Source organism: Budorcas taxicolor, chromosome 18 (genome assembly GCF_023091745.1).
Source record: "Budorcas taxicolor isolate Tak-1 chromosome 18, Takin1.1, whole genome shotgun sequence".
Taxonomy (NCBI): Eukaryota; Metazoa; Chordata; class Mammalia; order Artiodactyla; family Bovidae; genus Budorcas; species Budorcas taxicolor.
In genome coordinates this window covers 22,587,014-22,609,296 of record NC_068927.1, presented here as the reverse complement: position 1 = coordinate 22,609,296, position 22,283 = coordinate 22,587,014, and the positions used below count along the sequence as shown (strand labels likewise).

At 40.0% G+C, this 22,283-nt stretch overlaps 1 protein-coding gene across 1 annotated transcript in view; it reads left to right on the top strand.

Moving 5' to 3' along the window:
- TOX3 (TOX high mobility group box family member 3) overlaps window positions 1-14,585 on the top strand; it is a 119,072-nt gene extending 104,487 nt beyond the window's left edge. Inside the window, exons 4-7 of the mRNA XM_052656610.1 lie at window positions 3,286-3,555; window positions 7,611-7,838; window positions 9,431-9,511; window positions 13,905-14,585. Of these exons, the coding sequence (XP_052512570.1) occupies window positions 3,286-3,555; window positions 7,611-7,838; window positions 9,431-9,511; window positions 13,905-14,585 (1,260 nt within the window). The remainder of the gene's footprint in view (window positions 1-3,285; window positions 3,556-7,610; window positions 7,839-9,430; window positions 9,512-13,904) is intronic.
- The last annotated feature ends 7,698 nt before the right edge of the window (window positions 14,586-22,283 follow it).

Genomic DNA, 22,283 nt, shown 5'->3' with positions numbered 1-22,283 from the left:
ACTTTTGTGATACCAGACTGTAGAAGGACTCCTACAAGAATGTGGTATTTTTGGAGTATATTGTTAGTGAGACAAAAAGAGTTGGGGTTGCTCTGAAATGTGGAGCACCTTTTTCCAGGATTACATAGGAATGTGATAACTCAAAACTTATTAATGGAAAATATGTATATTTTCTATTAAACCCTGACAATTAGCCACAGACTCTTTTAAGTGTTTTTGTCTCTTGGTTTTAGATTTTCCTAACTAGAGTGTTTTAGTCTTATTTGTTTTGTTTTGTGTTTTTTGTGAATGGGAAAAGCTAAGGTGCTCCCTTCCTTACCCCTCCAATCCAGTATAATGTAACTACTGTTTACACTTTATAAAAATATTTATTTATTTGGTTGCCTCCAGGCTTAGTCACAGTATATGGGATCTTCCTTTGCTGCAGACAAGGTTCTCTCTAGTTGTGATGCAAATATGTGGAATCTTAGTTCCCTGACTAGGGATCAAACCTGCATCCCCTGCATTGGAAGGTGGATTCTTATCTACTGGATCACCACGGAAGTCCCTTAACTTAAAAAACAAAAACAAAGAGGGGCCTATACTCTATAACTGTTTTGCAACTTGGTTTTTCACTTGCTGCTGCTGGTGCTGCTGCTAAGTTGCTTCAGTCGTGTCCAACTCTGTGCGACCCCATAGACAGCAACCCACCAGGCTCCCCTGTCCCTGGGATTCTCCAGGCAAGGACAGTGGAGTGGGTTGCCATTTCCTTCTCCAGTGCATGAAAGTGAGAAGTGAAAGTGAAGTTGCTCAGTCGTGTCCGACTCTTTGCGACCCCATGGACTGCAGCCCACCAGGCTCCCCCACCCATGGGATTTTCCAGGCAAGAGTACTGGAGTGGGTGCCATCGCCTTCTCTGTTTCACTTGCTAGATCTTGCATATCTTTCTAGATTAGTGGCTCTCTAGAACTGGAAGCAAGTTTGCCCTCCATGGGGCAATGTCTGCAGACATTTTTGATTGTCATGACTGGTGAAGGAAAGGAGGTTGCTATTGGCATCTCCAAGTTCGATTCCTGGGTTGGGAAGATCCCCTGGAGAAGGGAAGGGCAACCCACTCCAGTATTCTTGCCTGGAGAATTCCATGGACAGAGGAGCCTGGTGGGCTACACTTCAAGTGGTCACAAAGAGTTGGATAAGACTGAGTGACTAACACTCACAGGGAGAGACCAGGGTTACTGTTAACATCCTACAAGGCAAAGGACAGCCACCACAGCAAAGAATTATCTGGTCCAAAATGTCATTAGAGCCAAAATGAAGACACTCTTCTCTAGGTCAATACACATAAATCTAATTCATTATTTTAAAAAGCTTCATAATACTTTGTAGCATGATCGATCATAATTTATTCAACTAGTTTCCTATTGATAGCTCTTGGCTTCTGAATTAGTGGCATTATAATATTTACAATTCATTTGTTTCTTTAAAGAGCAAAAATAAGCTTTATCAGAAATATTGAAAAGAAGAATTCATAGGGTTATGTATAAAATTAGATTCTGGGTCACTGTGAGTCAAGAGAATTTGGTTTCAAGAAAATTGCAGGCTCACTCTAAATGACAAGTCTTAAATGAAGTCATTTGAAAAGCATGTTTTCATTTTTGTATTCTTTGGAATGAGAAGAAGAAGCAAATCTAAATCCTTTTCTATGCCTCCCCAAAACAGAGAAGGCTACTTTTGAAGTGTCGGCAGTAATTTTCAGAGGAGCTAATTCTGATGGTCTCTACCTCCTTCTTATACATATTTTAAACAATTCATTAAAACATTAAATCACAATGGGTTAAGCAAAAGAAAACAAAGCAGGTTTAAGATGAAAAAAGTGATATCCAATCGTAAAGACATGGAATGGCTTCCAGATGCCATTGACAATGTAATTCAGAATTGGAATGATCCTCTGGTTAACCACAAAGGGTTTTACAGAGAGGGTGCCCTGAAGCAAACAGATGCTTGCTCCGTGTTTCTCTAGCCCATCCTTGTTACATGGCGTATGCATGCCTGGTAGAATAAAATAGAGAACAGCTTCTCCCCATTTTGCAGAGCTGGAGAAAGGATCATTGAACCAGCACTGTGTGGAAGAAGGATGGCCAATGAGTTGGTGAGCCTGAAAGGCTTAGACCTTGGCATCACCCCTTTCCTTGTCATCAGTTTCCTCAGTAAGGAGCAAGAGGTGGATATTTCTCTTCCCTTTGCTAATAGTCCTTTATTTTCACTTAGTTAAGTCATCCAGTGATAGTTCTAGGCTTCCCTGGTGGCCCAGTAGTAAAGAAAATCTGCCTCCCAATGCAGGAGATCCCTGGGCAGGAAGATCTCTTGAAGGAGGAAATGGCAACACAGTCCAGTATTCTTGCCTGAAAAATCCCATGGACAGAGGAGCCTGGTGGGCTAATCCATGAGATTGCCAAGAGTCAGACATGACAGCATGCACGCACACTCACACAAGACAGTTCTACAGTGTAATAGTTGAGGCTGAATAATTTGGGCTTCGTGCTTTTGATCTTTCAACTTTCTAGCATGAGTCCTTCTAGTTAATAAATTAATAGAGACCATTATCCTGCAATAAGTCAGATCTAACAAAATTGGAACACGTCAAACCTATCTAAGGAGCTGCTGAAGTTATGTTCATTGATCTTTTTAATTGAGGTATTAATTGACATATAATATATTAGTTTCAGGTGTACAACATCATGATTGGATATTTGTATATGTTCCAGAATTATCACCACAGTAATTGTAGTTAACATTTGTCATCATACAGTTACAAAAAAAAAAAAAACACAAAAAACGGTTTTTCTTTTTCTTGTGATGAAGACTTTACGATCTACTCTTTTAGCAACTTTCAAATATGTCATAGAGTAGTATTAGCTACAGCCAACCAGGCTGTGTATTCCATCCCTATGAAGTGTTTAGGGCTTCCTGGTGGCTCAGCGGTAAAGAATCTGCCTACAACGCAGGAGACACGTGTAGGAGATGCAAAGTTTGATCCCTGGGTCAAGAAGATCCCCTGGAGCAGGAAATGGTAACACACTCTAGTATTCTTGCCTGGGAAACCCCATGGACAGAGGAGCCCCACAGGCTATAGTCTGTGGGGCTGCAAAGAGTCGGATATAACTTAACAGCTGAACAACAGTGCAATGCAATGATGTATTTATTTTGTAACTGAAAGTTGGTACCTTTTGACCCCCTTCTCCAACTCCTGCAAGCTCACTGATGTTTGGGAAAACTAAGAGTTTCCCATTTCTGTTGCCCCTTTAGGATCAGAGCCACACACAAGTTTCACAATACCGCCAGGATCCCTCTGTGATCATGAGGTCCATCGTCCACATGACGGATGCTGCTCGCTCTGGGATCATGCCTCCTGCCCAGCTCACCACCATCAACCAGTCTCAGCTCAGCGCCCAGTTGGGGTTGAATTTGGGAGGGGCCAGTGTGCCCCACACATCTCCTTCACCTCCTGCGAGCAAATCGGCGACTCCCTCCCCTTCCAGCTCCATCAACGAGGAGGACGCTGATGAATCCAACAGAGTAAGTTAATTGGCTTTAGTATATAGGGATCACCCCTATGTTCTTGTGTTTAAGCTTCATTCACAATATTATTTTCCTTTACTTCATGGATGTGGACTAGCACTTAGATTTATGATGGTTTAATTTTTTCTTAACTCTTATATCTGTTTATTTCTGTGGAAAGTATATTCAACTGAAACTTGGAAGATCTGCCTTCTCCTACTAGTTGTAAGGTGTTGAGCAAATCACTTAATAGGCTGAATTTTACTTAAATTGGCAAAGGAGAAGGCTTGTGCTAGACTTTTCAGAAATTCTGAACTGCTCTGGTTCTAAGTTAATGTCCAGGTGGGCAAGTTTCATCTGGTTAGTTGGCTGAACTGCTGCCCGGTTGGACAGTCTTGCACTTCAGTGGTGTTTACCACATAGTATGTTCCAGTGGTTTGGCACCTTTGCTTTTGTGGAGGAAATGATACATGATTCAAATATACACAATTTGAAACAAAAACTTAGTTGCCAGTTTGACTTTTTTGCATGCCTAGAAAAAATATTGTTTCATTAAAGTTACTTATTCTAGGTACACAATTACTTATTCCTCATTTATTAATTATGTGTGGTACACCTACTCTGTGCTTGGCATTTTACTTGGTTCTGGTGATACAAAGACTTATAAGAGAATTACTGCCCCTGGGACTTCCCACTGGGAACAAATAAGAGTGTTTAAAACTAGCTCCAGATGTGATTAGTGGCATAACTGATGTATCTGGTGTACTGAGATTGTCATTGATTCTGCTTTGGAGAGTGATTTGAGGAAGACTTTATTGAGAAGGTGATGTTTGAATTAGGTCTAAGAGAATACATAAAAGTTTGTGAGGCAGAAGAGAGAGGCCCACATTGTGGTAGAAAGAGCAAAGGAATTGTATGTCCATTTTTGGGTACCATGAATGGTGTGACATGGAGGAGGAAAGAAATGGGATTTGAAAGAAATTGCTGGAATGTGGCAGCCTTTCCCTGCTGGTAGTTGAGAGCTGATTAATTCTTTGCATCGAGGAATGGCATGAACAGATTTTCTGCTTTAGAAAGATAGCTTAGGCTGTATATAGAACGAGTTACAAAGAGAGGGACCAGAGAGAAGGAAACCAATTAAAACATCCTTTTGTTATGATTTGTTTCCTTTAATTTTAGCAAAGGAAGGCATACAGGAGGTGCCAGATTAGTGAGACATTTAAGAGAGAGAGAATCATCCATTAAGGTTTGATGATTGCCTGGAATTTGAAGGAGTAAAATGTATGTTGGGTTTTAGTTTGAGAACAGCATGGATATCCATAAATGGAGAGGATTAACCTAGGAAGTGAGGAGTGTTATTTTTTTTCCCCCCATGGGGAAGCTGAGAGTTTGGCATGGTAGGGGTTGAATTTGAGACGCTTCCATTTGAGTCTAGAACTCAGTCCATTGGAGAGAGTCTAGAATTCAGTCTGTTAGAGATGGAAGTATAGATTTTTGAACCATCGGCATATAGATAGAAGCACATAGAAGTAACCAGAATTTCTCAGAGTGGGTAAGGAACAAGTCAAGGCCAGAATATTAAGCATCATTTATTTACCTTTAGTATCATTTATGTTTAAATAGAAATGGAAGAAAAGTAGAGAAGATTGCTGGTGATAAAAAGAGGAGGGAGTTTAGCTGAAAAGAGCAGAAATGTGCAGGGATTTTAAGGAGGGTTTGGTCTGTCCAGATATGTTAACTCCCCACTGGACACAGAGTGGGGAAATTTGCTTAGCAGTCTCTACTCACACTCACAAGGACTTCAGCAGGGTGAAGTGGGAAATAATAAACTCAAGGGATGTGTATAAGATATGGGTTACAGCTGGCTATGACACAATTCAAATGGATTCCTTTCATTTTGTTCGCATTCCCACTGATCTTAATACTTACCTCTGTATCAATCTGAAATTGTCATTTCTATAAAGAAAATTTTATGTAACTCTTAGCTTGTTCCATTTTTAGACAGAGTCTAGGTGTTCAGTAAAGACAAGGAATCCAGTTTATCTTTTAAGTAACTTAGCTGAAAAAAGGAAGATTAATGTTATTGTTGACTATGTCTTTGGGATAAAGCTATTTCTCCACTTTTTCATAGCCCTTTGAATCAACTATGCAAAGTTTCTTTAGGAGAATTAATTCTGAGCTTTTATTTAAACTGTGAGATTCTTCATTTTGGGTTTATTCTTAAAAGGTAATGATGACTATGGCAAGTCATAGTTGTCCAAGAAAGATGACAAAGTTTGTCGACATTTGAATGTTGTTTTGCAAAGAATGGACCTGAACTCTTATTTGGAAAAAGCTACACTGGAAATAGGTCAGGGTATTGTTGGTGCAAACAGTGCCAAATTCTCTTCCAAGAAAAGAATAGTGTTTGAGTCAATTAGAAAAATCTGTGTATAAATTTTTTTCTTGTGGCTAAAGTAATATTTTTCATTGAAGGAAAATTTTGCTCAAGTTGAAGCTCTAACTAGAAGACATCTGACTCATTTGCAAGTTCAGATTCATTAACTAGAATACAAGTTTCACTTATTCTGAAAATTTAGAAAAAAGAGTGGCGTCTATGGAATTTTATTTAATTCATTGTGTGAGTTATGAAAGATGGCATTTTGGAGGAGAGGTGAAGTCTAGCTTAATACCTACTGACATCTGTAAGCTACTTGTGTAAAGTATGGGTGTGGTTATTACTCAAATAGTGCAAACAGGCCCACCAAGAAGGAGGTTACTGGCTTCCTAGGGTTCAGAGCCCTCAAAGAAAAGTTACTCATCATTTTCCTCCCTACAAATTCTGGTCATTGAATTAATTTCCAAATGACCCTCTTTCAGAAAGTAATGATACTCTTGGAAAATTTGAGTTAAGATTCAAGACTCAAGACCATTAAAAGCCAATCTGTTAGTAACTTGAATCTATCTCTGTTGATCTTGCCCAGAGCTGGCTTTTAAAACATATTTTGTCAAACACTTCAGGATTCTTGGTAAAGTTAACTGCAAAATTATCTCCAATATAGTCATCATAATCTAGGGGATGAGGAAGGGGATAAAACAAGGTTGATGAATCATTTCCCCTGCTTCTCTGATGAGTCTGTTATATGATTGTTGAAATTAGATGATGGTGGCAGGTGAGTATTAGAGCTCAGTGATATATAAATTTGGTAAACTATGTCTATATCATTCCTATGGTTTTGATCATTGGGAATACGTGTGAGTATCACTAGGCCAGTATTTTTGTGGCAGCGTTAATTTCTATAGATAATAGTAAGCATCTTCTTATTAGTCTTCTTATTAGCCTTGGTGATTTTAAGTATCTACTGATGCTGCTCTTTTACAGGTTTTTAATTTTATGAAGAGTATCAATTTCCTTTCTAGCTCTAGTTAGAATTTGGACACTTTTACATTCCTTATTATCCTATTCTTTAGCAAGTTTTTATTATTTTAGAAAATAAAAGTGGCCTTTCCCTTTTTGTGCAAATTTAGGGATTAGAGCTAATTTCTATTTGAGTTTCTGGAGACCATTAGCAAAGTAAAGTTCTGGTTTAAAAAAAAAAAGAAACCAAGCTTCAAAAAATCAATTCAGACCAATCATACTTACGATAGTATGTGTCTTTGGCCAAGGGACCTCATTTAAAATATCTGAGTATGGTCAACATCCTGAATATTATTTAGGTTTACTTCTAAAACCTCTGAAAATGTGAAATATTTTGTTTATGGGTACATATGTAACACACACATACATACACACACACACATACATACATGTTTGGTACAAAGCGTCCTGTTTTTCATTACTCGTAATTGCTATTTAAAGCATATGTTGTAAATGTATTGAAGATACTTCTGGGTCTCATTAATCAATGTTCTAAAAGCTAATCTCTTCCATCCAGTTAACACTAAGCAAATTTACCCCTCCCCCTCTTTTGATGGTGATTCATCTGTTGGTGATGTATAACAAAACCTTAAAAGAACAACCAGGGATCTGAGCAAGTCTTTCTGCATTCTCTGCAAGAACATTCTAGGCAGTGAATTTTCATCTTGCTTTGCAGGCCATCGGAGAGAAAAGAGCTGCTCCAGATTCTGGCAAGAAGCCCAAGACTCCAAAGAAAAAGAAAAAGAAAGATCCCAATGAGCCACAGAAGCCAGTGTCAGCATATGCTCTGTTTTTCAGAGACACACAGGCTGCAATTAAAGGTCAGAACCCCAATGCAACCTTTGGAGAGGTCTCAAAAATCGTAGCATCTATGTGGGACAGCCTCGGGGAAGAACAAAAGCAGGTAAGTTCAGGCAAAGACCCATCACAGCCATATAATTCAATGTTCCAAGAATATCCCTGACACCTTTTCTGGGTGAATAAGTCCCCTTAATATGACTGATTCTCATGAAATCATTTTTCTAAGCTATGGAATTAGAAAAACACAAACATATAACTCCAAAGTACCTTCCAGTTATCTGGATTTCTCAGTTCCCTTAAGGGGTGTGTGTTCAGAACCCATTCAGAAGAGAGTTGGAGGAGATCCAGGCAGTATCCTGCAAGCATAAATTTTTGATGATAATCTTTTCATTTTAAATAATGCAGAATTTCCCCAACCCCCCATTTGTCACAAAGGGCACCACAGAGGGGTTAGGTCCATCCTGCTTGCCATTTTTTGATCATCTTTCTGAACCCTTGTGCTCTCCTGGTGGGTTTCCAAACTTTGAAGCCACCTCTGTGTGTTTCATTATTGTCAATGAGCATTTGAAATTTTATTCCATGTTCATTTGAAAGTGTGGCCATATAAGAGGCCTTGAGCGATTAGCCATGCTGGTGGGAGACGTTCCTTAGGGTCTGGTGTCCTGTCTTTACCCATGCAAGTCCTCCACACTGATGCAGAGAAGAATGGCTTCCTTGGAGCTCAGTTCTCCTCTGTCTTCTCCGTGAAATTTCAATGACCATTCACAGGTGTTAATTTCACATATCCTCACAAGTTACTACTACCCTGTTAGTAGTAAACCAACCAGAATAATTGTTTCAGGAATAGAATGGAAAACCCTTGATTTTCTTTCTTTCTCTCTTCCTTCCTTCCTTTAATCATGAACTCATTCCTACCAGCTGGTTACCTTGGGCTGATGCTCCTGTAGAATCTGCCTGTTTGTTTGCACTGAGCTCCATGCTCTAGGCAGCAGCCCCATCTTCTACCCTAGAAATGTAATCCTAAGGGGCTGGCAAACTGCTGCGTCTAACTTTTAAATCCTGGAGAAAAAAAGAGAGTTGCATTTTGGTGCAACAGCTAGCCATCAGACCATTGTTTAAGAAAAGGAAGCTCAAATCAGGTTTTGTATACTGGGATTTATTTTTGTAAATCACTGGTCTCACTAATGGAAATCTTTTATCTTTCACTATTTCTGATTTTTTTTTCCTCGAAGAGAAAGGTCTCCATCTTTTCTCTTCTATCTTCACTCGCTCTCACTGTTGTTGCTGGGTTTTCATCCTCTGATTTGTTTCAGTTTACAAATGGATGTGAGGGAAAGAAGACATGATGGAGAAATTGTTAATTTTCTATAATTTAAACTGTTTGCCACACATTTCATTCTCATTACCTTATTCACTGCCTGAGCAGGAGGCCCTCAGCTGTTATTCTCACGAATTCTGTGCTGCTAGCCGAAATCGTTTTCTGTTTGTAATAGTGAACATCAAAACCGTGTCCCAGTGAGGGTGGCAGGGTTTGGTTTTGTTTTAATACCTGTGTGTGTGTTTTCACATTTAAAAATCAAAGCCAGGGAGACCAACTTTTTATGTGAGTTCTGTTGCAACCTAATTTGCACAGCAGTTATTTTATGGCTGAGAATGTGTATGCTAAAGGTGGTGCTAATTGTGGTCTTTTAATAGGTATATAAAAGGAAAACGGAAGCTGCCAAGAAAGAATACCTGAAAGCCCTTGCTGCATACAGGGCCAGCCTCGTTTCTAAGGTAAAAGAGCGGCCAATCTCTGCATTACAAAGTTGAAAACAGCCCTGGAGCATTGAAAACATAAATGCGATTCCTCAAAAAGATAGCACCTCGAATAACTCATAAACTTATTTGTTCTCATTAGAGATAACTCAAATGACGGCACGAAAAATAAGAGTTCATTCAAGCTAATGAATCCACATTGTTTCCAAAAGATTCACTGATCTCTGCATATGTTGGCTGAAGCTATTTAGACAAATCTTAAACAGCCCCCTTTCTTCCTGTCAGGGGCTGAGATCTGTGTTAATGTCCTCTATTTAAATTGAGAAGTAGGTTTCTCAGGCATTTTTGGACATCAGATCATAAATTCTCCAGTGGTTGCATTATTGTAATAGAGGATGTTGCATTTTTGACCAAACTGTTCCACATCATATAAATAAATAAACCTCATGATTATTTAAAATAAAATTATGCTCCAAGTACTTAAAAAAAAAGACACATATACATGTATTATACATACAGTATACAATGGGCCCTGATGTATTATAAAATGCACTGGTATTCTAAAGCAAATGTCACTCTGGATTATTATTACCTTGATCCAAAAGGAGCATGAGCTGTTACCTTCTATTTTAACATTTAATTAACTTTGTCTTTAGCCTTCCTAGAATTTAGAAAGGCTTTGGGCAGGATAATGTGAACTAATGTTTTTGCTCTTGATGTATTTCCTCCGGCAAGCAGAGACTCCATTTCATTGTCTTTGTCGTGGCCTCAAAGTACCACATAGGGCCTCAGGGCATGGTCAGTGTTGCTGGCAAAGCCATTTAAAAAGAATTTAGCCCTTTTTTCTCTTTTTCACCTGAGTTGTTTCTTCTTTATATTAAGATCTACCATTGGCAGCTGCTCAGAACCAGATCAAGAGAGGTTGTCTTTGACAGTTCTTAGGACACTGCCCATTTCATTAGAAAGAGAAAATATTCATCAGGCCCATAGCAAAGCCTTTTTCTGGGACTCTGGAAGATGCACATTGAGAGAGATACTGATTCTGGATGCAGACTTGCACATTGGTAGAAAACCACTGAATGTGTGGGCTATAGATGTTAAGAATTAAGGTGTACTTGATGGCTAATTAGATGGAGTGACGTGAATAGAGTAACAATGTGCATGTACTCAAGTAGATCATTTATTCATTCACTTAGCCAGAAGCAGGTATAGGTGATCTTTGTGCATTTGAGTGTGAATAATTGACCATACATGGATTTAAGCCAAGAGCCAGTAACTCAAAGTGCACTCTGGAAATAGCATCTGTGATTGGGCTGATCAGGTCTGTGACTGACTTAAAAAGTTTTACTTTTGGATACTAAAAACTGATTCAGAAATGTTTCCCAATGGATAGCTTGAGCCCATGGATACTGGAAAAACTATCCAATAGGATGGGATTTAAAAAGAATAAATCTAAATTCTTTAGGGGCAGGTTTGTTTTGCTTTTGTTTTTTCAATAGGTAAGTACTGTTGCTGCTTAGTTGCTAAGTTGTGTCATACTCTAGCAACCCCGTGGACTGTAGCACATCAGGCTTCTCTGTCCATGGAATTTTCCAGGCAAGAATACTGGAGTGGGTCACCATTTCCTTCTCCAGGGGATCTTCCCAACCTAGGGGACCAAACCCGTGTCTCCTGCTTGGCAGGCAGATTGTTTATCAGTGAGCCTCCTGGGAAGCCCCAGGGCAGTTAAGAACACCCCAAATTTATAGTCAGAGACATAGCAGGCAACTAAAATGGCCCTTGAGGTATAAGTTTAGAATAACTTCAACCTGACCCTGAAGTGTGAAATAGCTACTAATATGGTGATCTCGCAGGAAGCAGCATCTAACTGTATAGTTTGATGACCAGACCACATCTGAAGAATTGGTTCTCTCTTTTTTGGTCCCCATGATATAAAGAGAAATGGTGACTAATTGAAGGCCCTTTAGTGGGTTGTCTCCATGATGGTAAGGACTGAAAATCAAATCATATTTAAATAATTAAAAGAATCATGGAAGCAAGGATTTGCGAGCATTTGATTTTGGTCCTCAAGTATAACAGCCATCATGGAAGGAAAGCTTAAGTTTGATCTCTGTGTCCTGGATGGAATTCATTCAAGGAGTGGGATTCCAGGGAGCAAGATTTCAGCCTCAGCATTAGCAATAATAAACAAGGGTGCATCACATGTGCTTTTAACTTAAGCCTCTGCATTCAGAGGGCTTCTCCAGGGGCTCAGTGGTAAAGAATCCACCTGCAGTGCAGGAAACACAGGAGATTCAGGCTCATTCCCTGAGTGGGGAAGATCCCCTGGAGGAGGGCATGGCAACCCACTCCAGTATTCTTGCCTGGAGAATCCCATGGACAGAGGAGCCTGACGGGCTACAGTCCATGGGGTTGCAAGGAGTCAGACGCTACTGGAGCAACTGAGCATGCACTACCTTCAGAGCCTGGAACTCCCTCCCTTGAGATGTGACTTTGCTATCACTTTTAGTCTTCAGAATAACCAACAGAATTAATCGAAGCTTAATATTAAACCATAAAGGAGTAGAACCGGCAGGTGAGCAGGAGCTCTTCAGACTCATCCGCTTTTCCATTCTCCGCTAGGGGAGCATCTTAAAGGTGCAATGGCGTGATTGCCCAGGTTTCTAAGTATAGACTTTTCTCGTAGTTTCTTCCTTAAGACTGTCTTGGCAATTTTTAAATATCTGAGTATTTTAAAATAATGTGTCGTTTACATGTAGAAAACTGCATATTCTACTTTGTGGATGATGTAATGGTTTTTAAAGATCATTATGAACATCTGTGGGTTTCTTCTTAACCAAAGACTTTAGAACACGACCCTCCACCCTCAAGTCATGTGCAGCCCCCACCCCCACCCCAGCCCCTGAGCTTTAGTGCAAAATCAGAAAACTGTCCACCAATGGATGGAGTCTTACACTGATAAGGTCTTCAAACAGAAGACATCAGCCATGGCTTTTCCTGCCTTCAGTGACTCTCCATGTAAAGTCATTCCTCAAGTGTCTTCTAATAGTAGATTTTATAAATGTAAGTAATAAAAATCTAGAAATAAACATTCAAAATCATTAAAGAGAGTAGATGGCAGCTTGATGCCTCCAAGTTCCCCTGTCCCTACTGCCCTCCAAAAAACTCTAATTTTATGAAGAATAGGAAGAAAAAGTAGTCTTTAAAAGAAGTCATTCCAATCACAGTTGCATTAGTAAAATATTTTTGTGAAGGTAATTATGTGTTTTTAGTACAAAATATATCAGGCAGTTTCTCTGCATGTTGAGCTCCAGATTGTTTGTTTGTAACAGGTTGTTTAGTCACATGAGAGTTGAACACTCTCCACTTATGCATGACATCTTTGATAAATTTTGGAAAACTTTGAAAATATTTGGTAAACCAAAATATTTCTAAAGTTGTAAAGTTCTTCAATTAAGTGTTCCTAAAGAATTCAATTATGTTTTTCTTATACGCAAGTAAGCACTGTTATAAATTATGATGGCTCTGTATATTATATACAGGGCTTTGAAGTTTTCTAGTAATAGTCATTTTCTGGCAGTAGAGCTTGTTAATGAGTGAAAATAGCTAACATTTACCAAGTGCTTTCTGTAGGCCGGGCACTGTTTTAAATGCTTAACAATTATATATGAGTACATTTAAATCTCACAACCCCTACACAAGGTGAATACCATTAAACCCCATTTTGTGGATAAGGAAGCTGGGTGAATGGAGATGGGTGAATTAACTTGCCGCAGATCCCAGAGTTGTTGAGTGGTGGAGCTAGGCTTGGACTCGGGCAGTCTACTCTCATTGTCCTTCAGAATGGTTCTTGGTGGTGATCTTGGTTCAGGGTTCAATGCTGAACAACTGTTACTCACTCAAACATGTGCATCAGTCATCTTTCAGTACAGTAGTGCTGTGGAACACTTGTATGGACCCAAAGTCCAGGGACTTACAAAGATAAGCATGTATCTCAGAGACTGCCAGGTAACTAGCTGGGTCTTCAAATCTAGGCCAAGGCAGGGCAGCATCACCAAGTCCTTCTCACCTGTGTGCAGCTGGCACACATATACCCAGACATGGCAGTGGGCTGGCTGGCAGGAAGCTGGTAATTGAGTCTGGTACCAGGGCCACATGTCTGTCATCACCTAGGGGTAGGTTCTGAGAGAGACAGACAGTCTTTGAAGCCTCATTTCCGTCACTTTCTGTTGACCAGAGCAAAGGTGCCTAGCCAGCTCAGATTCAAAAAGTGGGGAGTTGGGCTCCACCTCCGGGAGGAGCTGCCTAGTCCTCCCACAAAGTGCTTGGGAAGCAAGAGTAATGCTGACCATTTTGGTCATCCATTCACAGTCCTTATAAAAACACTCCAACCATCTCCCCTCAAATGCAGGCTGCCGCCGAATCAGCAGAAGCCCAGACCATTCGCTCCGTTCAGCAGACCCTGGCGTCCACCAATCTGACCTCCTCCCTCCTTCTCAACCCTCCGCTGTCTCAGCACGGAACCGTGTCAGCGTCCCCTCAGACTCTCCAACCGTCGCTCCCTCGGTCAATCGCTCCCAAACCCTTGACCATGAGACTCCCCGTGAACCCGATGGTCACGTCGGTCACCATCGCCGCCAACATGCCGTCGAACCTTGGGGCTCCACTGATCAGCTCCATGGTGGGCTCGGCATCCTCCGCCCAGGTGAGCCCCTCAGTGCAGACGCAGCAGCAGCAGCAGCAGCAGATGCAGCAGTTGCAGCAGCAGCAGTTGCAGCAGCAGCAGCTCCAGCAGCAGCAGCTCCAGCAGCAGCTGCAGCAGCAGCATTTTCAGCACCACGTGCAGCTGCAGCAGCAGCAGCTCCAGCAGCATATCAACCAGCAGCAGCTGCAGCAGCGTCTCCAGCTGCAGCAGCTGCAGCACATGCAACATCAGTCCCAGCCTTCTCCCCGGCAGCACTCCCCAGTCACCTCCCAGATCACGTCCCCCATCCCCGCCCTCGGGAGCCCCCAGCCGGCCTCTCAGCAGCATCCGTCGCAGATACAGTCTCAGACACAGACTCAAGTATTATCGCAGGTCAGTATTTTCTAAAGACGAACGCGCAGGGCAGGCGGTTGTGCCGCGTCTGGAAGAGAGTGGCCGTCGGAGGATACACCCCAGGCGGCTGCAACTCGTGGAGTCGGTGTTTGGTGATGCAGAAAAGTGTAACGATCGCGGCGGTCCTCTCCAGTGTCTATTAGATAGGCAAGAAGAACTAAACAGTGGAGCTGAAAGATCTCGAAACTACTCTGTTTTTAATAAGAAAAGCTGTGCTCTGCTATGTGATGGCTTTTTTATTTATTCAGGCTCTACCTACAATATGTGAATCAAACCGTGTCATGAATCCTAGGACAGACTGATGACTATAATAAACTGGCCTCTCTGAGTCATAGCAAATGGCCTTATTTTTCCTGAAGTGAAGAATCCCCACTTCAAGGCGACTGGAACTTCCGAAGCCCTGAAAATAAAAAGCACAGTCAGTAACTACCTGAAATCTGAAGATCCAGTTTCATACAAACATTTGTATGATGTCAATCGTTGATGGCATTTTTTTGTCATGAAAAAAAATAATGTAAATCACAGACTTTTGCCAAAGCTCTTATTTTTTTCCTTGAATCTCTCCAGAAAAAAAAAAAATGAAAAAAAAATGCAAGTGATTAGATTCAATTATTGACTCCTTTTCACTTTTTACCCATGACTTCTCCAAACCAAACCACAGTATATGTTGTAACGCTATGACCACTGTTAACCCATTCTATTCATTCCAATTAGAAGAAAAGAATGTGAATATTATATTCTGTGTTTTGAGTGACAAGTTTCAAAAATTAAAAACACTGTATTTTTAAAAGGGAAATGCACTTAAATGAAGACAGTTATTACAAAAGTTAAGATTTAAAAAAAAGCAAGAGTTTTTATTATGATGTAATACCGGTAGAATATTTAAAAGGCGCATCACATCTGAATAATCAATGTAAATATTTTCTTTCAAAGTTGTAAGTTTTCATATCATGTGTTGTAAAGTTTTCATAAACGAGGCTTTAACGTAAACACTGGTGACATAAACCATTCATTGCTATGTTGCTTATTGTGTTTTTATGCTGTTTTATACTTTTTTATGAGTTATGATAGCAGCAATTAAGTTGTTTGTATTTTGCTTAACTAAAACAAAAATGCTTTTATCTTGCTATAGAATAAACACATTTCAGTAAAAACTGTGGACTGTATTTTGATGCAACAACCAGGCAACTGTTCACTTTTCAAATAAAATGATATGTCAAATTTCACTTGTGGTTCCTTGAATATGTAGGATATGGGGGAAATAGAGCCCATACCAACCTGTGTTTAAGCCCAGGTATCTTCTATTTTTAGCTGAAAATACGAGATGTACAGCTAAGAATATGGATTGCATGGCCCCCAAACCAAGGACTGTTAAAAAGAAGCTAAACCATTAGAAATAGAACCATTAATGGAATTCCCTGGTGGCCCAGTGGTTTAGGACTCTGAGCTTTCAGTGATGAAGGCACAAGTACGATCACTGGTGGGGGATCTAAGATCCTACAAACTGTGCAGTGGGGCCAAAAAATAACAAAATAAATAGAACCATTAGTAATTATTTATAATTATCATTTTATTAAGATGCAAGGGCAAGGTATGTCTAGAGGAAAAAGCAATTGCCTTCTATTTGGGGCTCAAACTAGCTGGCATTGTGTCTTTATTGCTATTAAAATGGATGGTGGATGCTAATTCTTAAGCCAAAATAATTATTTCGGTGCCCATTCCTTCCCCCCTTTTCTTGCTCTGTAGCGACTCCTCTTTGAGAACACTGTGACCACTATCCCCAGTTGTCCTGCATGATTAATTACAGCATCTGTCCTGTCAGAAGCTATAATGAAGAGGTCTTGATAAAAATTGCAAATTACCACTGGCAACAGTCTTCAACTGCTTATGATAAAATGAAAATTAAAAACAGCAAGTGTCAACCCTGACCAGAATCCTAATCTGGAAAAAAAAAATGAGGGTGTGAGTGGTGGTATCCATGGCTACTGTGTGCAAGACATTCAAGAAATAATGGAATATGGATTCCTCAAAGTTGTTGTTGTATTTCAAAGAATATTTACTGTATGTTGTGGGCTATGAATAATGAATTCAGCTTTCAATATTTCATAATCCTCTCATCCTCTGTATTATGTACAAATATTGAACAGCAAGAGATTCTAATTATAAATTTATAGATTTCTGGCTGTAGAAAAATTTATGTCTAAATTGAAGCTTTTCATGAGATGTATTAGTTGACAGGTATCAGTGTTCAAACAGTCTACGAATGATGCCTAATCACATCTACAAGGGGGCAATTGTATTCCACAAAGAAATGAGATGCTTACACCAGACCCATCAGAGGCAGAGCTGATGGTAAAAGATTTTCTGTGAATTGAAACTAACATTACATAACAATAAGAACCATTTTATATTCTGTTGTGAAACCTTTAGACAAATGTCTTCAAAATTAATTGCTAAACTACATGTGACAGTAATTGTGTATTAGTTCTGTAATTGTCATTTTGAAAACCCATGAAGTATTGCTCGGAAAAAAAATGTCACTAGTGATAAGACTTAATTGCAAATGAAGTCTGTTTTCAACTGTTTGCAGTTAGAAGCAGGTGTTGTATCATCTATTAAATGATTTTTATAAATCTTGGGTTTTATCACATCTGATTAAATGTTGCTAAGCCACTGATGGTCCATTTCAAGAAAAAAAATAGCTTAATTACTACAGTTTAAAAAATTAATCACCAGGCAAAACTATATCTTGAAAATGTCAAAAAGCTTGAATCATGAAACAAATTCCCCAACCTTGTTACTATATTATTCTCAGGATCTGCTAAATGCATATTATGAGTCAACTTGTATTTCATTTTGTACATAGGATTGATTCCTATTTCTGAGACATAAGTAAGTACATGGTGTATTTGGTGTGTGGTTTTTTTTTTTTTTGGTTACAAGTCAGAAATGAATCAGGGTAATGAAAAATAGGCATGAACATTATAGAAGCTGATTAGTGGGACACCTTTATACTTTCCCTCTTCAGGGGTCCATGGACATTAACGAGGCGCCCCTCATCCCCTCCTCCATGACACACACACCTTTTCTCCCCTGCCGTGTGCACGTTATTTTATTACTCTGGCTAAACAGGCTCTATTTTTTGCATTAACCTGTCCTGCTTTATGATGAAAGAATATAAGGAGTTTTCATTTTCTAGCTGACATGGGGTCGTTAGCTCCCAACTCACAGAACAGAAGCTTAAATGCCTTCGTGCAGCATAATTTCTGCAATACATTACCACCGGACGGAGGTTTGAAGGCTTTCTAGACAGATGGATGAATATCTCAGGTTTAAGTAGAAGTCCTCTGCTGTGTCCATTCAGACATCTGAATGGTTTCTCTCCCATTTCTCACTTCACGGAGCATTTTTCAGCACTGGACTTCCATCTAACCTTTCCTTCCCCCCCTTCCCCACCCCCTTTGTTTGGCTTTTGTTTTGCAACAGCTGTTATTATCGTTTTTGGTCAGCTGTGATTGCTGGAGGCAAAATAGGACCAGATGGTGTTTTGCTATGCATGAATGGCGAGTTAGAGGAGTTGGGATTGAATAGGCCAAGTTTGAATGGTGTCTCCGCACCACCTGCCTGCCTGAGCCGTGGCACACACATCACAGGAGCATGATCCGCCTCAGACCTACTAGGATCGGATGGGAAAGTGGGGAGCTGGGCTGGATTTTCCCCATATTTATTGATCTTCCATGCACTCACAGAATAACGTGGTGTACAGTCAATTTGAGTTAATTGGAAGTGACACAGCATGGGCGTGTAATCTATCACTCAAGAATTCTGGTTAGCTTAAAAGATTTCCTTGCTCCTCCACACACACACACACACACACACACACACACACACACACACAATACACAGTACTAGCAAAAATTAATGGGCATAGTGAGCACAAAATTTTTTGAAATATCTGTCTGAAGTGCTAGAATTAAGGCATGAAGTTTTGATAAAGGGAGGATTCTTCAAAATGATATTTGTATCAGTTAATAATGCAAGGTGAAAGAAAAGCCATGATGCTAATGGGTATAAAGAGCCCTTGTACTTGAAGATTATCCATCAAATATTTCATGCTTAGAAGAAATGTGCCTTACTTGAAAGACCACATAAATAACAACCAGATTAAAATTCTCTTAGAAAATATTCTTATCTAGGTTTTGTTCTTATCCTCTCAAATACGGTTCTTTTTGCTGACTGTCTGATGTAACTCGGAGGATTAGCACTTTGCCTAAATCTGAAAGTTGGTGAACGGGTTTAACCCGTGTTGACTGTGACTCCACAGGTGTGTGGGTTGTGCGTGCTGGGGTGTTACCAAGGAAAAGCATAACCATCCAGGAAACGTGGAGTCAGAGATGCAGACCGACCGCTCTATTTGCCTAAGGCCCTAATTACTTAAATTTACTTCTGCTACATGCAAAACGCTATGATAGATCCCAAAGGAGATGCAAAAATAAACAGGACCTTCTGTTGATGACTTTGTGTATGTTTGAGATTTTCCATAATACAAGTTAAAAAAATAAAAGCCATCCTTAACTTTGGGAGTTTTAAATTTTTTTTTCAATTGTGGTAGGGAAAGCACTCAGTAGATGATAATCGATATGCCGGCTAGAGACAGAGAACACACATGGGTGGTTGTGAGGTTTTGTTGTTGTTGTAGTTGGAGAAAATTACAATTTATTTGGAAAGGGAAGGGATTGCAATTGGTCAGGGGTATTGGGGAAAGCTCCTTGGGATTATTGGCATTTAAGATGTGCCTTAAAGATTGGGCAGAATTTTACTAGGCCAGAGATGGAAGCCCCATCCTAGTAGAAGGAGGCATCTCCAGACAAGCAGGAGCAGGAGAAAAGTCACCTGGGTTGAAAGCACAGACACCATCAGAACAGCAACCGAGGACTTCCTGGTGGTCCAGTGGCTAAGAATACGCCTGCCAGGGCAGGGGCTATGAGTTCAATCCTTGGTCCAGGAAGATCCCACATGCCACGGGGCAGCTAAGCCCATGCACCACAACTACTGAAGCCCTCATGCCTAGACTCCATGCTCTGCAACAAGAGAAACCACAGCAATGAGAATCCTGCTCACTTCGACTAGAGAGTAGCCCCCACTTGCCCCAACTAGAGAAAGCCAGCGCACATCAACCAAGATGCAGCACGGCCAGAAATAAATACACAAACAAATCTTAAAAAAAAAACAACAAAAAAACAAAAAACCAGCTCCTAGAGGATATAGCAAATTGGACACACAGTGCTTTGGGTGGTGATGGGGTGGGGGAGGGAAGATTGAGCAAGAGAAAGAGCTAGAAAGGAAATTTGGGATTAGATTTGTAGAAGTTCTTGTACGCCCAGCTGGGGACTTAAATCGAAAAGCACTGGATGTGTCTGAGTAAGGAACGTATGATAATCAGGGTTGATTGAATGCATAAAGGATTTTATCTTAACTTACTTTTGAAAATGAGAGTATCCACTTGGCCCTAAAAGCCAAGGGAGAAAAGGAACAAGACTCCCACTTGAAAATGTATCCCAATATTTTAATTCTTCACATAAATAACAAGGCAATGGCTGCAGACTCACTCTTACCACGCCCAACTTCCTGGTACAGAAATGCCACTGACAAAGCCGAATCGAGGCATTTTGGGAGACGACTGCAGAATAAGCCTCATCCTCACGTTAGCATCCAGAGGGAGGGCATTTTCTGTGTTTCTGCTGTGAAAAGAAAGCTATTTTCTCCACTGGTAAAAAGTACCTCTTGGTGCTTGAACTCAAATGCGATGAATGATAAAAAGAAGGCCTTGCTTTGTTGCTTGAGTAAAACCTCAGGCAGCACTGGGAGGGATGTTGGTTATGGTCTCAATTTAATTTCAAAGAAGAACCTTCACAGACAGAAAACGCGAATGTGGATGTACACTTCTTAGCAGAGAAATAATGTTCTTTTGTAAAAATCTCATTATATCCCCAGCATTTGTATAGCACTCTGCACTTTTCAAAGCAGTTTGCTATGGATTTGCTCATTCAGTTCCCTCTCTAGATAGTACAGGAGTGAACCCCACGTCACAAATCAGGAAACTGAGGCACAGCGAGGGTCTTAACTTGTTCCAGTATCTCTTTGCTTGTAAGAGACATAGTCAGAAATGGAATGGAAATCTTCTCCTTCTAGACCTGTTATTTCATTTATCTTCTAATATTTGTATTTGTATGTATGTATGACATATATATTTGACATGTGCTTGTATCTGTCATATGTTTTTATGTAGGATGTATAAATATGTGTGTGAATAGATGGGTGATATATATAGATAATAGGTAGATATTAATAGATATATAGATGACAGAAATCCATCACAGTAGCAAAGAGAATAATTAATCCATGTTTTCCTCATGGCTAGTCAAGCAGTAAACCAAAGCAAATGCCCCCTAGCCTGTGTTCTCAATGGGGCATAATGCCACATGGCAGTTTTTACAGTGTGAATATCTTCCAGTCTGATTGTTTTCTCTACTGAGATCTCTCTGTAATTATTTTCTATTCAGGTAAACAACTTTGACCTCTGGGTTTCGAATGCTGGGGCTGGAGGTGCTGCAAAAGTGTGAAAGCATGATATTTCTCTATGTGTTTATGAACAGAAAAATTAAACAGGCTTTAGGGAAAATTGGGAGAGATAAACACTACATAGGTGCGAGCTGTTATACATAATTTAAGGAATCCTGTGAATCAATATTGAGCATGGGAAATCAATGACAGGATAGGGAATGTGTTTCCCTAGGGATTATGGGTAGGGACACTGATTCATAAGTTACCTGTTCATTTCCCCCTCATTAAGCGGGCAGTGTTCTGCGAGAGGCTGCCACTTGTTAAAGGAAATACAGAAGTTAAGTATGTCTGCTGTCCACAAGATTTTATTATTGTCTTAACTTTATAAAAACACTGCTAAAGATACCTTGAAATTAGTCACTTGCTAAGGTTGAACAGAAATGGATACCATTCTAACAGATTCATAATACCAGATACCAGCATTCTGGTGAATGAATACTTGGGAGCTTTCATTCATAATGTATTTGAGTGACTTTTTCAAAGTCAACAGGATCGTGGTTATTTTGAGATCCCGGTCTTATGTTTATTTTCAGATTTTTGCCTGCTTTTTCTTTCTGGTCAGTCTGCCTTGCTTCCACGGATCTACTGTTATCAAGTAAGATCCTTTTGATAATATTCCTTATTAAGTGACATCCCTCTGCCATGCAGTGCAAACCTTAATTTCCAATTTGTAACAATGAGCGAGGATGATGCTATGTTCTAAACCCACCTTAATTGGTAATTTGCGAATTTGATACAAGATCTTAGCCCAAATCATTCAGACCTGCTGTTCCACACTCACCCTTTCTGCCCATTCTTAATCCTCTCCTCCATAATTGGTATTGAGTATGTGGATTCCCAGGGGACAAATAATAGCATCTGAGGAAATTACCTACATACAATCTGACCTCTCATGTGCTTTTTTTTTTGGATGCCAAATTAAGATATCCATCTTTGGCTGTTTGGATGGTTACCTGGAAGGACTAGCACCATTTTCCTCATAATAACATTTTTATAAATTGTATCCAAAGGCTGGCATACCTAGCATGGAACTTTTTAATGATGTTCAGAATATTTTGGCTGACTAAT